Source organism: Xenopus tropicalis, chromosome 2 (assembly GCF_000004195.4).
Source record: "Xenopus tropicalis strain Nigerian chromosome 2, UCB_Xtro_10.0, whole genome shotgun sequence".
In the NCBI taxonomy this organism is placed as follows: Eukaryota; Metazoa; Chordata; class Amphibia; order Anura; family Pipidae; genus Xenopus; species Xenopus tropicalis.
This window is the reverse complement of record NC_030678.2, coordinates 159,657,761-159,672,101: the sequence shown is the minus strand read 5'-3', so window position 1 is coordinate 159,672,101 and position 14,341 is coordinate 159,657,761. Positions and strand designations below refer to the sequence as shown.

Here is a 14,341-nt window from a genome sequence, read left to right as displayed (position 1 = left end):
CTCCCACTCTACACAGGGGCTGCCAAATTGCCTTTGTTTATAACCCTCAGGAGCATTTTTCATACTTGTGTTGCTCCCCAACTCTTTTTACATTTGAATGTGGTAAAAAAAAAGGTTGGGGATCCCTGTGTTAGAATAATAGTTGATTTATTTTTGGTTCATGCCCACCTTGGTGCTCAGATTTTTGGGGAGGATTTCCTTAGCTTATAACAAGCTTACAGATATAGGTTATCATTGTTCATTGTGCATAGCCTTAAAGGAAAAGTAACACTAAAAATTTTAAGTAAAAAATCTATTCTACCCTGCCCCGATAATTGCCCTATCCTGCAAACCATTTATTATTTTGAATGCTTTAGTACAAAATACCTGTCAAAACTTGGCTTCCGGTCATTTGAAGAAAGGCGATACGGCGATGCAGGGGAAGTATCGGGGAAGCATCCACTATGCGGCGATCGATTGATTGAGCCTAGCCTGACTCCTTCCTATACAGAAGCAAGGCTAGACTCGATCAGTTGATCGCCGCAATACTTCCCCTGCATTGTCGTATCGCCTTTCTTCAAATGACCGGTAGCCAAGTTTTAACAGGTATTTTGTACTAAAGCATTCAAAATAATAAATGGTGTGCAGGATAGGGCAAATATTGGGGCAGGGTAGAATAGATTTTTTACTTAAAATTTTTTAGTGTTACTTTTCCTTTAATAATATTTTAGACCGCAAATAAGTGCTTAGCCTAGGGGTGATGCCAGACAAGTTGCTTAGTCACCCTCTGGAAATGGCTTCTCCCATTTGGCCATAACCTTATAAATATCTAGAACAGCAAATCAGTGTTTGCCCTAAGGGCAAGAAGAGGAACTTTGTCACCCTGGGGAAATGGCTTCTCTCAAGGGTGACAAATTGTCTAAAAATACCTTTTAGTCTGTATCCTTTGAAATCCCAGGTTATAGCTCCAAAAAATACCTTCTTTCGCATGCCCTAAATCTCACCCTATTGACCTTTAAAAACTCCAGGAGTATCTAGGGGAGCAAATAGTTATTCTGCCTTGGTCCCATCCTAACTGACTGAGCCCATCTGCCATTGCCCCAGACAATAACTGGTTAATAATGTAGGCCTTATTTAAACTTCTGTATCTTGTGATACTTGAAGAAAACAAATAATTAGCATGAGAAATCATTACTGAATAAGCATTTCTCTAAGTTCATTTCATTCCATCTTGAACTGTGGTGGTCCCAAGCGAAGTGTGTTTTATTTATTTTTTCTTATTATTTGCTTTTGATTTTTCCTTTTTAATTACATTTGCTCATCCTCGTTGCCAGCAGCCAGCGAGAGACCCTGGGATCCTGGCATTATATTACATCTTCCTTGATCTATACGTTAATTGTACCTTGTGCCCGGCTCCCACTGTTGGCAAATGGTACAGAATTTGCTGTCAATTAACGACTCGGTTGCTGGAGCGAAGAACAAAGAATATCATTACCGGGGTTGTAATTAGACTCTGACAATCTTATTTATATGTTACTAAAGATTGAATTCATTTTTTTTTTTATTGTTGGTAGGAAATGTTTTGCACAGGGTTATTAACTCATATTCTAGTTTGGAACAGTAATGTTTAAAGCTATAATAGTAGTAGTAATAAAATACAAGTGAGGGAATACAAGGTTATGGGAGATAGCTCTCAGTACAAGTGAGGGAATACAGGGGTAGGGGATATAGCTCTCAGTACAAGTGAGGGAATACAGGGGTAGGGGGGATAGCTCTCAGTACAAGTGAGGGAATACAGGGGTATGGGAGATAGCTCTCAGTACAAGTGAGGGAATACAGGGGTATGGGAGATAGCTCTTGGTACAAGTGAGGGAATACAGGGGTATGGGAGATAGCTCTTGGTACAAGTGAGGGAATACAGGGGTAGGGGAGATAGCTCTCAGTACAAGTGAGGGAATACAGGGGTAGGGGAGATAGCTCTCGGTACAAATGAGGGAATACAGGGGTAGGGGAGATAGCTCTTGGTACAAGTGAGGGAATACAGGGTTATGGGAGATAGCTCTCGGTACAAGTGAGGGAATACAGGGGTAGGGGATATAGCTCTCGGTACAAGTGAGGGAATACAGGGGTAGGGGATATAGCTCTCAGTACAAGTGAGGGAATACAGGGGTATGGGAGATAGCTCTCAGTACAAGTGAGGGAATACAGGGGTAGGGGGGATAGCTCTCAGTACAAGTGAGGGAATACAGGGGTATGGGGGATAGCTCTCAGTACAAGTGAGGGAATACAGGGTTATGGGAGATAGCTCTCAGTACAAGTGAGGGAATGCAGGGGTAGGGGGATATGGCTCTCAGTACAAGTGAGGGAATGCAGGGGTAGGGGAGATGGCTCTCAGTACAAGTGAGGGAATGCAGGGGTAGGGGAGATGGCTCTCAGTACAAGTGAGGGAATGCAGGGGTAGGGGAGATAGCTCTCAGTACAAGTGAGGGAATGCAGGGGTATGGGAGATAGCTCTCAGTACAAGTGGGGGAATACAGGGTTATGGGAGATAGCTCTTAGTACAAGTTGATCCAGGGACCGGTCCGATTGCCATCTTGGAGTCAGGAAGGAATTTTTTCCCCTCTGCGGCAAATTAGAGAGGCTTCAGATGGGGTTTTTTGCCTTCCTCTGGGTCAACTAGTAGTTAGGCAGGTTATATACAGTGGTGTGAAAAACTATTTGCCCCCTTCCTGATTTCTTATTCTTTTGCATGTTTGTCACACAAAATGTTTCTGATCATCAAACACATTTAACTATTAGTCAAAGATAACACAAGTAAACACAAAATGCAGTTTTTAAATGAGGGTTTTTATTATTTAGGGAGAAAAAAAATCCAAACCTACATGGCCCTGTGTGAAAAAGTAATTGCCCCCTGAACCTAATAACTGGTTGGGCCACCCTAACCAGCAATAACTGCAATCAAGCGTTTGCGATAACTTGCAACGAGTCTTTTACAGCGCTCTGGAGGAATTTTGGCCCACTCATCTTTGCAGAATTGTTGTAATTCAGCTTTATTTGAGGGTTTTCTAGCAGGAACCGCCTTTTTAAGGTCATGCCACAACATCTCAATAGGATTCAGGTCAGGACTTTGACTAGGCCACTCCAAAGTCTTCATTTTGTTTTTCTTCAGCCATTCAGAGGTGGATTTGCTGGTGTGTTTTGGGTCATTGTCCTGCTGCAGCACCCAAGATCGCTTCAGCTTGAGTTGACGAACAGATGGCCGGACATTCTCCTTCAGGATTTTTTGGTAGACAGTAGAATTCATGGTTCCATCTATCACAGCAAGCCTTCCAGGTCCTGAAGCAGCAAAACAACCCCGGACCATCACACTACCGCCACCATATTTTACTGTTGGTATGATGTTCTTTTTCTGAAATGCTGTGTTACTTTTACGCCAGATGTAACAGGACACACACCTTCCAAAAAGTTCAACTTTTGTCTCGTCGGTCCACAAGATATTTTCCCAAAAGTCTTGGCAATCATTGAGATGTTTTTTAGCAAAATTGAGACTAGCCATAATGTTCTTTTTGCTTAAAAGTGGTTTGCGCCTTGGAAATCTGCCATGCAGGCCGTTTTTGCCCAGTCTCTTTCTTATGGTGGAGTCGTGAACACTGACCTTAATTGAGGCAAGTGAGGCCTGCAGTTCTTTAGATGTTGTCCTGGGGTCTTTTGTGGCCTCTCGGATGAGTTGTCTCTGCGCTCTTGGGGTAATTTTGGTCGGCCGGCCACTCCTGGGAAGGTTCACCACTGTTCCATGTTTTTGCCATTTGTGGATAATGGCTCTCACTGTGGTTCGCTGGAGTCCCAAAGCTTTAGAAATGGCTTTATAACCTTTACCAGACTGATAGATCTCAATTACTTTTGTTCTCATTTGTTCCTGAATTTCTTTGGATCTTGGCATGATGTCTAGCTTTTGAGGTGCTTTTGGTCTACTTCTCTGTGTCAGGTAGCTCCTATTTAAGTGATTTCTTGATTGAAACAGGTGTGGCAGTAATCAGGCCTGGGGGTGACTACAGAAATTGATATTGAAATTGAAAATTGAAATTGATAAACCACAGTTAAGTTATTTTTTAACAAGGGGGGCAATCACTTTTTCACACAGGGCCATGTAGATTTGGAGTTTTTTTTCTCCCTTAATAACGTAAACCTTAATTTAAAAACTGCATTTTGTGTTCAATTATGTTATCTTTGACTAACAGTTAACGGTTTTTGATGAGCAGAAACATTTAAGTGTGACAAACATGCAAAAGAATAAGAAATCAGGAAGGGGGCAAATAGTTTTTCACACCACTGTATAGGCATTATGGTTGAACGTGATGGACGTACGTCTTTTTTCAACCCAACTTACTATGCTACTATGTTACTATATGTGTTTATAACAGTGAGTAGTAACACCAAATGCAGTTTTAAAGGGGAATGCAACTGTAATAACTGGCCGCCTCCTGAACCACTCTGTACACCTAGCTTTTTCCTCTGCCTTGTTGTAAAAACAGAGTAGTAAATTGTCTCTGGACCTGGAGTGGTGGGAGATGGTGTTCACCATCCCTGGTGTACTACGTGGGTTTGTAGAACAAGGAGAGGAAACCGCTGTGTTTAGGGGGTTCTAAGTAGTGCTGTTTAGGGGGGCCCAGTAATTACAAAGGGTTAATTAACTTACCTGACCCTAATATAAAAGAGATCAACTATTGTGGGATTGGTCATTGCACATATAACACAGAATCCTATTTGTTATTCAGGTCCTTAGGCCTTGCAGTTGCTCCACGGGTTAGGTTCCTTCTCAAAGCTCAAAATGCTCAGTCAACGTCTGTGAGCAAAGATGACCCCGGCACAGCAAGTGATCAAGAAATAGAGGCATTCAAGTCAAAGCTTGGTGGTAAACCAGCTGATGACCAAAGCAGAGATGATGCTGACAATGTCAATTCTTCAGAGGAAGAGAGTAATCTAGAAGAAGACTCTGAGGATGACGAGCAAGAGCTTTCAGACAACCTAAAGCAAACAAGTTTGCAGTTTATGAATGAGGATGAAGACGATGATGACTGTCGAGATCTTGATTTCCTCACAGTGAAACGGAGAGATGTTTTTGGCATAGAGGATGGCAGCTTTATTCCCGTAAGTACAGTTTGTTTATTCATGGCAGGAATAATGTTTGTTAGAAGAACAGCTTTTATTTGACTGCATCTTCTTATAGAAGTTGACTGAGAACCCCCAGTAGGATTAGTGATTCCAAGAGGAGCCAGCATGTATAGCTATGAGCTTCATGCTACTGCACATGTGGCCAGAAGTTGTGGCCTTTGTCATAGCAAGTCATTTGTATAACATGTAGATCAATGATCCCCAACCAGTGGCTCGGGGGCAACATGTTGCTCGCCAACCCCTTGGATGTTGCTCCCAGTGGCCTCAAAGCAGGTGCTTATTTTTGAATTTCTGGTTAAAAGACAAGCTGTGATTGCATAACAACCCAGTGTAATTGCCAAACAGAGCCTTCTGTAGGTTTCCAGTCAACATAGGGGCTATCAAATAGGCAAATATTGCTCATTGGCACCCCCAGGAAATGTTTTCATGCTTGCGTTGCTCTCCAAAACTTTTTCCATTTAATTGTGGATCACGGGTATAAAAGTTTGGGGATCCCTGATGTAGATCAAGGCATAACAGCCCTCTTTAAACTTCTTACAAGGTGTTTTAACAAACCCAGAACAAAGTGCCCCAGAAAATACATTTTTGGAGCTAAGATATAGGCTCTGGGTGGTTGCTAATGGTGTCACATGACTAATCAGAGCAATCCAAATTTGGTGCCCGAGACTGTATGTACATCCCACAGGGTATTTTTTATTGGCCTCTGTCTGAAGGTTACACTGTACATACCCTTTAGAGTGGAAAGAAGTATTGAAGTTTCAGATTTAGAACTATGCATCTGTTACTGCAGTCTCCTTTGTTCTAAGCAGGCCCTAGAGGCCAAACAAAGTGTCACACAAAGCATTTTGGGATCTTTTTTCTGCCACCTCTCCTCTTTGGGGCATTGCTCCAGTGGAGATTTTTGTTGGTACAGTTGCATTTCTGAAACTTTTTCTGCCACTCCTGCAGAGTTTCATGAATCGATATCATTGCGTGCTTGTAGGTCGTTTCAAGTTAATGACGGCTCACAAACATCTCCTGGCAGTGTTGCGAGCAGTTGGTTGTGCTTATGATACACATGGGGATGAAGGCATCTGTCTCGCCCTGGCTGTTCCTTAAACGTTGGGACCAAAACAGCAGGTATTTGCCTCTGGGATGTGTAAGAAATGAACTGAGGCAAGGGCAACATGATGTACATCTGCATGTCTTCACCCACCATCCCTAGATACAGAGGAATAGCTGTATCCCTAGCGGTTGTATGGAAATATTAACTCTGCGCTGCATACATAAAAGATATTGATCACTCCTGCTGGCAGGATTTGTATTTGGCTTTGGTGCATTCTGTCATTCTGTCAGATGTGTTCAGTGACTGAATGAAGGTAAAGCAAAATTATGTACAGTGTAACCCTAACTAAACTTTGTAAGGACCTTACATGTAGAAAATGGACAGCATGGACATCTTTTGCATTAGATGTCTACTTTGCTTATCTGGTAAAAAAAGATTGCTTAATTTCAGAACCTCACCATAAGTCCCAATACCACCAGACCATGGGGCATGCCCTTTATTTGACAGAACATGTGTGTTTATATGTATATAGCACGCTGAAACCATGCATATCCTGAAAATTATATCCTTATAAATGGTGCTTACTGATGTTACCAGTTCTAATCGGTACTTAGTCATGTCATTTGTCATAAGACTCACTAAAAACTTGTATATTATAATAAATAACTACCCTCTGTTGTCAAATATGAGAATATTAGAAGTCACCTTGGAGTTCCATGAGCTGTATAAAAGCATTCATACTTCAGCCTTGTGCTTTTATATGGTCATGGAAATTTTCTGTGACTTACAATATCCTTATATTGTACTATAGGGGGTACTTTATTCACTATATTATATGCATGATTGCTTAATTTCAGAACCTCACCATAAGTCCCAATACCACCAGACCATGGGGAATGCCCTTCATTAGACAGAACATGTGTGTTTATATGTATAAAACACGCTGAAACCATGAATATCCTGAAAATTATATCCTTATAAATGGTGCATACTGAACTGTCACCAGTTCTAATCGGTACTTAGTCATGTCATTTGTCACAAGACTCACTAAAAACTTGTATATTATTGTTGGACCTGCTCTATTCTGGGGTATTTAACTATTGAACTGAGACAGCCCGGTTTATTAAATAAGTGATATATTTATTTACAAAAGAGGTAAAAGGTATAAAATAAGGAGGGAAAATAACTAAAATGGAGGGAGGAAGAAGGGAGAGGAAAGGTGCAATGGAGGGGAGAGGAAAGTGCCTAACTAACAAAGTATTTACAAATGCTGTTTATATACATGAGGAAGACCATTCAACCAAGCATAACCCATACTACCCTTTTCCCAAGACACACCCAAATGACAGTCCCAGCCAATCAGGTCGATGCAAGTTGTTTTTAGGATGATTCATCTCAGTCAGCTAAGAGAGGTAGATCAAGATAGGTTGCACTGCAGATCAAATCCCATTGAGCCCAATGCTGCAGGCATTCCTGTTGATTCAGTGGGGTCTCCTATCCTTAGGAACTCTGGCCCTGCACCCACACCAGTGTGTACAGTCATTTGCATCTCTTTGATATGAACTGTACTATAGCTGTAAGTGTTGTTGTGTAGTTTTATGGCAGGATCTATGTTGTCCAGAATTACACCTCAGCAGATGTCATGTGAGGGAAAGGAAAGATATCTGTTAACCCCTTGTGTACATGTGGGTTCATTACTGAATATCCAAAATGCAGTACTACAATTATAATAAATAAGTACCCCCTGTTGTAAAATATGAGAATATTAGAAGTCACCTTGGAGTTCCATGAGCTGTATAAAAGCACTCGGTGTTCAGCCTTGTGCTTTTATATGGTCATGGAACTTTTCCGTGGCTTACAATATCCTTATATTGTACAATAGGGGGTACTTTATTCACTATATTATATGCATGTTCAGTCAATGAGAGTGAAAAGAATACTTGGCGCTGCCATTTTGTTCTGCAAAATACCTGCTGACTGTGGAGCCGCTTTCCTTTCCTTGGGAGGAGAAAGCTCCTGTGTAAAGTCCCATCCTTACTGCCTTTTCATGCTTTTCAACATCTTAATAGAATTCATTACTAATGCACCCCACCATAATGGAATCCTTTGAACCGTGGATAGTATTTTAAATAAGACCTTTTGCTGTTGGGCTGTGGGCCAGGAACCAACAGAGCCTCTCTGGGAGCTATTTATGAAGCTTTATTCAAGTGCTCAATCCCCTGTCAGATGTAAGTAATTGTAAGTGTCCAGCTTTTTTGCCTCTCCTTTTGATTAAGTTTTATATTTTGTGACATTTCAATTCAGATCCCAGCTTTTTAAAAGGGTCACATATTTTATAAAGGGCCTTTTTGGCAAAAGTACAGCACTTATGTTCTTGCATTCTAAGTAGTTTAGCGGCTTTCCCCCCATCTTCATACCCTTTGCTTGCCTGGAAATCAATTTATAGTTTTTTGTCGGGTAATAAAAATGCTTTATTGCATTGTAGTGGCAAGGTGTAGTCTTTACATATAATTAAAGAAACCTTAGTTTGCGGAGCATGCCATTTCCATGCTTAGTGAGCACCAGTAGCACTTTCCTTTATTGCAGTTTTTTTGACAAAGCAAAAGTTGGGTTTCCTACCAAAAATTCTTTAAAGGCCCACTGCACTCTGCATTTTCCCTACTGCTTTGTACTTAGCACAAGGAAAATAACACTGGTGTTATAATTATATGTTGTTGCATTATACAGGGTGTGAGCAGACAAGGGGGTTGTTCTGTTGCAGCTGAGGAAAACCATTAGTGGATGTTTTCTGTTGGCCATGCCTACTTCAGCCTCAAGCCACACCCCCTGAATACAGGAACCAATCAAATTGTGCAAGTATTTTGGTACATGAATGGTGGTACCATTCATCGTGACAAATATCTATGCTATTGCTGGTATTTCAGTTGGGCAGGTTTGAAAATTGAATATTTGTCAACTCCTTGGTATTTGTTGGGAGATTCTTGCCCTACTCTTTAAAGGAACAGTAACACCAAAAAAAGAAAGTGTATAAAAGTAATTAGAATATAATGTACTGCTGCCCTGCAATGGTACAACTGGTGTATTTGCCTCAGAAAGTTTATATAAACAAAGCTGTGTAGCCATGGGGGCAGCCATTCAAAGGAGAAAAGGCACAGGCACATAGCAGATAACAGATAAAACACTATTGTATTCTACCAAGCTTATCTGTTGTCTGCTATGTAACCTGTGCCTTTTCTCCATCTTGAATGGCTGCCCCCGTGGCTACACAGCAGATTATTAATATAACTATAGTAGTGTTACTGTAGCAAATGCACAACAAGTGCATAGCAACAGAACATTATATTTTAATTACATTAAAAAAAACTTTAATTTTTTGGTGTTACTGTTCCTTTAAATAAAACAGGGATTGTTTGTCCATAAATTGCAATATATACAAGTTGGCCAACTACATCAGTTGTCATCCCTGGTCTGGCCAGTCCCACACTCACTTTCATCTCATTCATTAAGAATTCTGCTGCTTCATTATACAGTGTATACAGGAGCTTTACCTGCAGCTCACACTTTCCCTTTTTATTGGCCACCACTTGGATCACCTGACTGTAGCTGGGAATGATGGGAGCTACACATTGGAGCTGGCCGCTGCTCCTGAATAAACTATAGCAACAAAATGGTTACTTATTATAGGCTACTGTGGGTACAGAACCTACGGATATGGGATCTATTTTGCCTGCTTTGCCTTTTCATCTGCCTACTCCTATGCAGAGACGGTGCACAAAATAAACAATGCAATCATCCTTTACTGTCTTTTTAAGGTAAATGAAATGATTATGCAGCTAAACATTTAGCAGTGATAAATTCATATAATTTCAAGGAAATTCCATGTTTCTTCCCTTCCAGCTGTCGGGCACACAACCTTGCACTGACCTTCCTTGGATTTGAATATCTCTAATGTAAGCCAGCCCACTTCCCATACACCTTGCCATACATTTGCACAGTATGCTGGCACTTTATAAATAAATCATAATTACTTAATATGCCACCCCTGATTCATTTTATTGCTTGTTGCCCTGGACTCTTTCCAACATCATAACGTGTTGTTTATAAAATGGTGCAGAAAGATGTGATCTATATTCACCATGTGGCACAGCTAAAGGTTTATTAACCACTTAATAACCAGGCTGGCACTATACAAGTGATATATGTATAGATAGATATAAATATAAATAGATAGGTATGTATATATCCATATACATGTATACCCCTGGGATCATACAATTTCCAGTGCACACACATATATGCTAGGTAACATTAGCCAACTAATGGACAACGCTCTTGTCTTTTACTCCCACGCTACTTCCTGTTACAGTTGGATCTGCATTATTTCCTGTCAGCTGATCTCTGAGGGAGCACCCAGCCCATCACTAAATGGTGGCTCAAGGGAAAGGAAAATTCCAGTTTTTTAAGATTCTTTAATATGTCACTTAAACCCTTAAAGGAGAAGGAAAGGTTAAAACTAAGTAAGCTTTATCAGAAAGGTCTATTTGAGTACACCAATAAACACAGTAATGCTGCTCTGAGTCCTCTGTCAAAAGAAACATGACATTTCTTGCTTTCTGTCCTGTACACATGGTTCTCTGTATTAGACTTGCTTCTCTTAGATCAAAATTCCTGGGCATGGGCTTGAGCCTGCTCAGCTTGCTCCTCTCTCCCTTCTTTCTTCTCCCCCTCCCCACTGTAATCTGAGCCCAGAGCAACAGCCTGCTGGCATAGAAGTGGCCGTCAGACCAAGCTGAAATGGCAGCTGTTATCTTAAACAGAGACAGCTTCTAGGGCTGTTTACTCGGGTATGGGAAGGCTGATGTTCTCCTGCAGGAAACTTCACGTGGCTTCAAAAAACAAAGCAACCCACGGTAGCTGAGATTAACTGCAGGCGATTAATCTCCCTGTGGGCCGTTGTCCTAAATAAATATAGCGGTCTAGCTTGCACTATTGTGGCCAATATATTATCAAGAAGCTTTCCTTCTCCGTTAAAGCTATGTGATTTCTGAGGTCAAATAATATAGATTTTTGGAGATTCTCCTTAAATTTGAAAATGTAAATTAGTTCCAGGGGCTAAAGAAATGGTGCATGTGTCATAACTCTACGTTACTGATTCAGGAGGCTTCTTCTGTTGTTTTTCTACTTATTCCACTGGTCCTGTCACATTGCATGACACAAAGGGGCATATTTATTATAGTGTGTAATGCAACATCATCATAGCAACCAATCGGATCTTTGCTTTTGTTTTCTAACTTGTAGGTCAATTCAAATTGCTGATTGGTTGCTATGGGCAACATCGCCAGTGTACACTGTAATACATAAGAAATAAATTAAAATGTATGGGTAGGTGTATGTCCCTCTTAATGTTAAACACTCATTTACTTTTGTTTGTAAATGTTCTAATCATTATGTGCTTGTAGAAGGAAGAGTATTCACAGGCTTAAAGGAACAGTAACACCAAAAAATGAAAGTGTATAAAAGTAACTAAAATATAATGTGCTGCTGCCCTGCACTGGTAAAAGTTGTGTGTTTACTTCAGAAAGTCTACTATAATTTATATAAATAAGCTGCTATGTAGCCATGGAGGCAGCCATTCAAAGGAGAAAAGGCACAGGCACGTAGCAGATAACAGATAAAACACTATTGTATTCTACAGAACTTATCTGTTATCTGCTATGTAACCTGTGCCGTTTCTCCTTTTTTCCATCTTGAATGGCTGCCCCCGGGGCTACACAGCAGCTTATTATATAAATTATAGTAGTGTTACTGTAGCAAACACACCAGTTTTACCAGTGCAGGGCAACAGTGCATTATATTTTTATTACTTGAAAGCTCTTTCATTTTTTGGTGTTACTGTTCCTTTAAATGTCCTTTCTTTTTCTAACAGCAGCAGCTTTGCCGCTCTGTATGGCTGAGGTATTGGCATGTTTTTTGTAACAGAGCATTCAGACCACATTGACATAGGCGGAGGGTGATTTTTTTGTTTGGGTAGGCTAATGTCACGTGATCAATTTCTTAACCAGCGATATACACTGACCCATCACAGAGCATACAGGTGGATTTTTGCATTGGCTAACATAAGCGCTAACAACTGAGAGGCCCACGGGCTAATTGGCTAAGTACTGAGTATTTTTTTTCTAAATGACATGGACGAAGCCCAAACTATTTTGAAAACGATATGCATAGCAAACTTGTATTATATACATTTTATTTATAGGAGATCTTACATATAGTGTAGATAAATGTTGGCCCTCTTGCAAAAAGTAACACAGTATAATAATAGATGAGGTTAAAAAGGACATGCATCCAACCATCAATTCAAAGATTTGCCTAAGTGAATTTAGCTTCACTGCTCTGCCAGTTGAACCAGAGGAAGGTGAAAAGCTGTAGCCTTAGGGCTCTGGCACACGGGGAGATTAGTCGCCCGCGACAAATCTCCCTTGTCACCGGCGACTAATCTCCCCGTGTGCCAGAGCCCTTAAATGGGGGGAAAAAATCCTTCCTGACTCCAAGAGGGCTATCAGACCAGCCCCTGGATCAAAGTACAATAAAGCTGTTGTTGCATGGGCATGCTTAAGATGTTTTGAAGGAGCTGTAAACAGCTGAGTATTCACAAAATATGGAAGTCACATCACAAATGTATAGCCTTTGTCCATTACTGTTAGAATTAAATGTACTATGGAAAAAGGTTCATTGCAGCCCTGGGTGCACACCCAGTCTCTGTCAGGGTGACAATACAGAACAAGGAAAATCAGCAGCATCAAAAGCCTTTATTTGGTAGGTAGCTAAGGACATAAGGACTTTAAACTTTATAGTCACCAAGAACCCAATCACACTGGCTCACATTGAACTATTCAGGTATGTGTTAGTTGAAACTCACTAGAGAACCATATTGACTGGATCACACTTTCACACCTCTAGGAGTTTCAATTAACTCCTAACTGAATAAGTTTAATGAAACCATTATGATTGGATTTTGGTGACTATATTTCTCTTAAGGGTTTTCCTTACCATTCCAGTTGAACTGAAGAATTTGTTTAGCTGTGGAACATTTTGAAGAACTCAGAAAGTCCAACTGCTTTAGATTTAATACTAGATACTGTATATATTGACCTGAATGAATAAAAATCTTTAAAGACATACAGTATTTAAATGTTCTGTTTGTATGACACTGTAATACATTTTAAAATATAACAGGGTATTAGATGCACATTATGTATACATGCTGTAGCACGCTGCCCAATGCTGCCTCAAAATAAGAAATGCCCAGACACTGACTGCGGCTGCATTCCATTTACTCTCACATAAACTGCCTGCTATTCCCTCCCAGTGATTGCAGGGACCCTTACACGCAGCATTAGAAGAGGCAACTTTGATGACAACTATGACAAGAGCTTCAGTTATACTGCCTGCTGCTAATCCATTTATTGCACATTCACACTGACTGCTTTAGCAGACACACTTCTTTTTTATGCTAATTTAAATAGTAAGACCCCCAGCACACACTGTCTTATTCAGGAACTGTGTTTTACACAAGGGACCCCTAGTAAGTATTAACAGTTTGTGCCAATAGCTCCTTGCAACCCAAAAGCACATACCCAGGATGAGTTCAGCTCATGTATGTAAATAACAAACAATCTCCACATACCATACAAGCAGATAGAGGAGCAGCAGCTGCTTTGTCTCTTGCCCCCAGTACCCAGCACAAGCAGCCTGTGTAACCCTCTGTCACACCTACTCCCTCACAGTGCTTGGCGCGCTGACCGGCTCTCAAACTTTCCTATCCAAATCTCGCGAGATTTCGTACTCAAGATCTCAAGAGACTCTGCACAGGAAAGCTTGTTGGAGCTGTTGCTGAAATCACTGTGAGCTGGCAGGGGGGATCTTTTTCTACAGGTACTAGTAAGAAACGCTACCCCAACAAGCACAAGTAGGCAACTTAGACTTTTTTTTTTTTTTTTTTTGGAGTGGGCTTTTTTTTGACAAACAGGTTTGGGGAGGCTTAGCCTACCCAAGCCTTAATGAAAATCCGCCCCTGCACATTGATCTAAGATCCAATCTAAACCCATTGTTTCCATCACTGTAACATTGTGAGCCCTTGACCGG

The 14,341-nt window shown here is 40.8% G+C and overlaps 1 protein-coding gene across 1 annotated transcript in view; it reads left to right on the top strand.

The window, feature by feature from the left end:
- Positions 1–14,341, top strand: part of ddx10 (DEAD-box helicase 10) — a 168,622-nt gene that overhangs the window by 51,379 nt on the left and 102,902 nt on the right. The window contains 1 exon segment of the mRNA NM_001102681.1: positions 4,755–5,127. Within this exon segment, the coding sequence (NP_001096151.1) occupies positions 4,755–5,127 (373 nt within the window).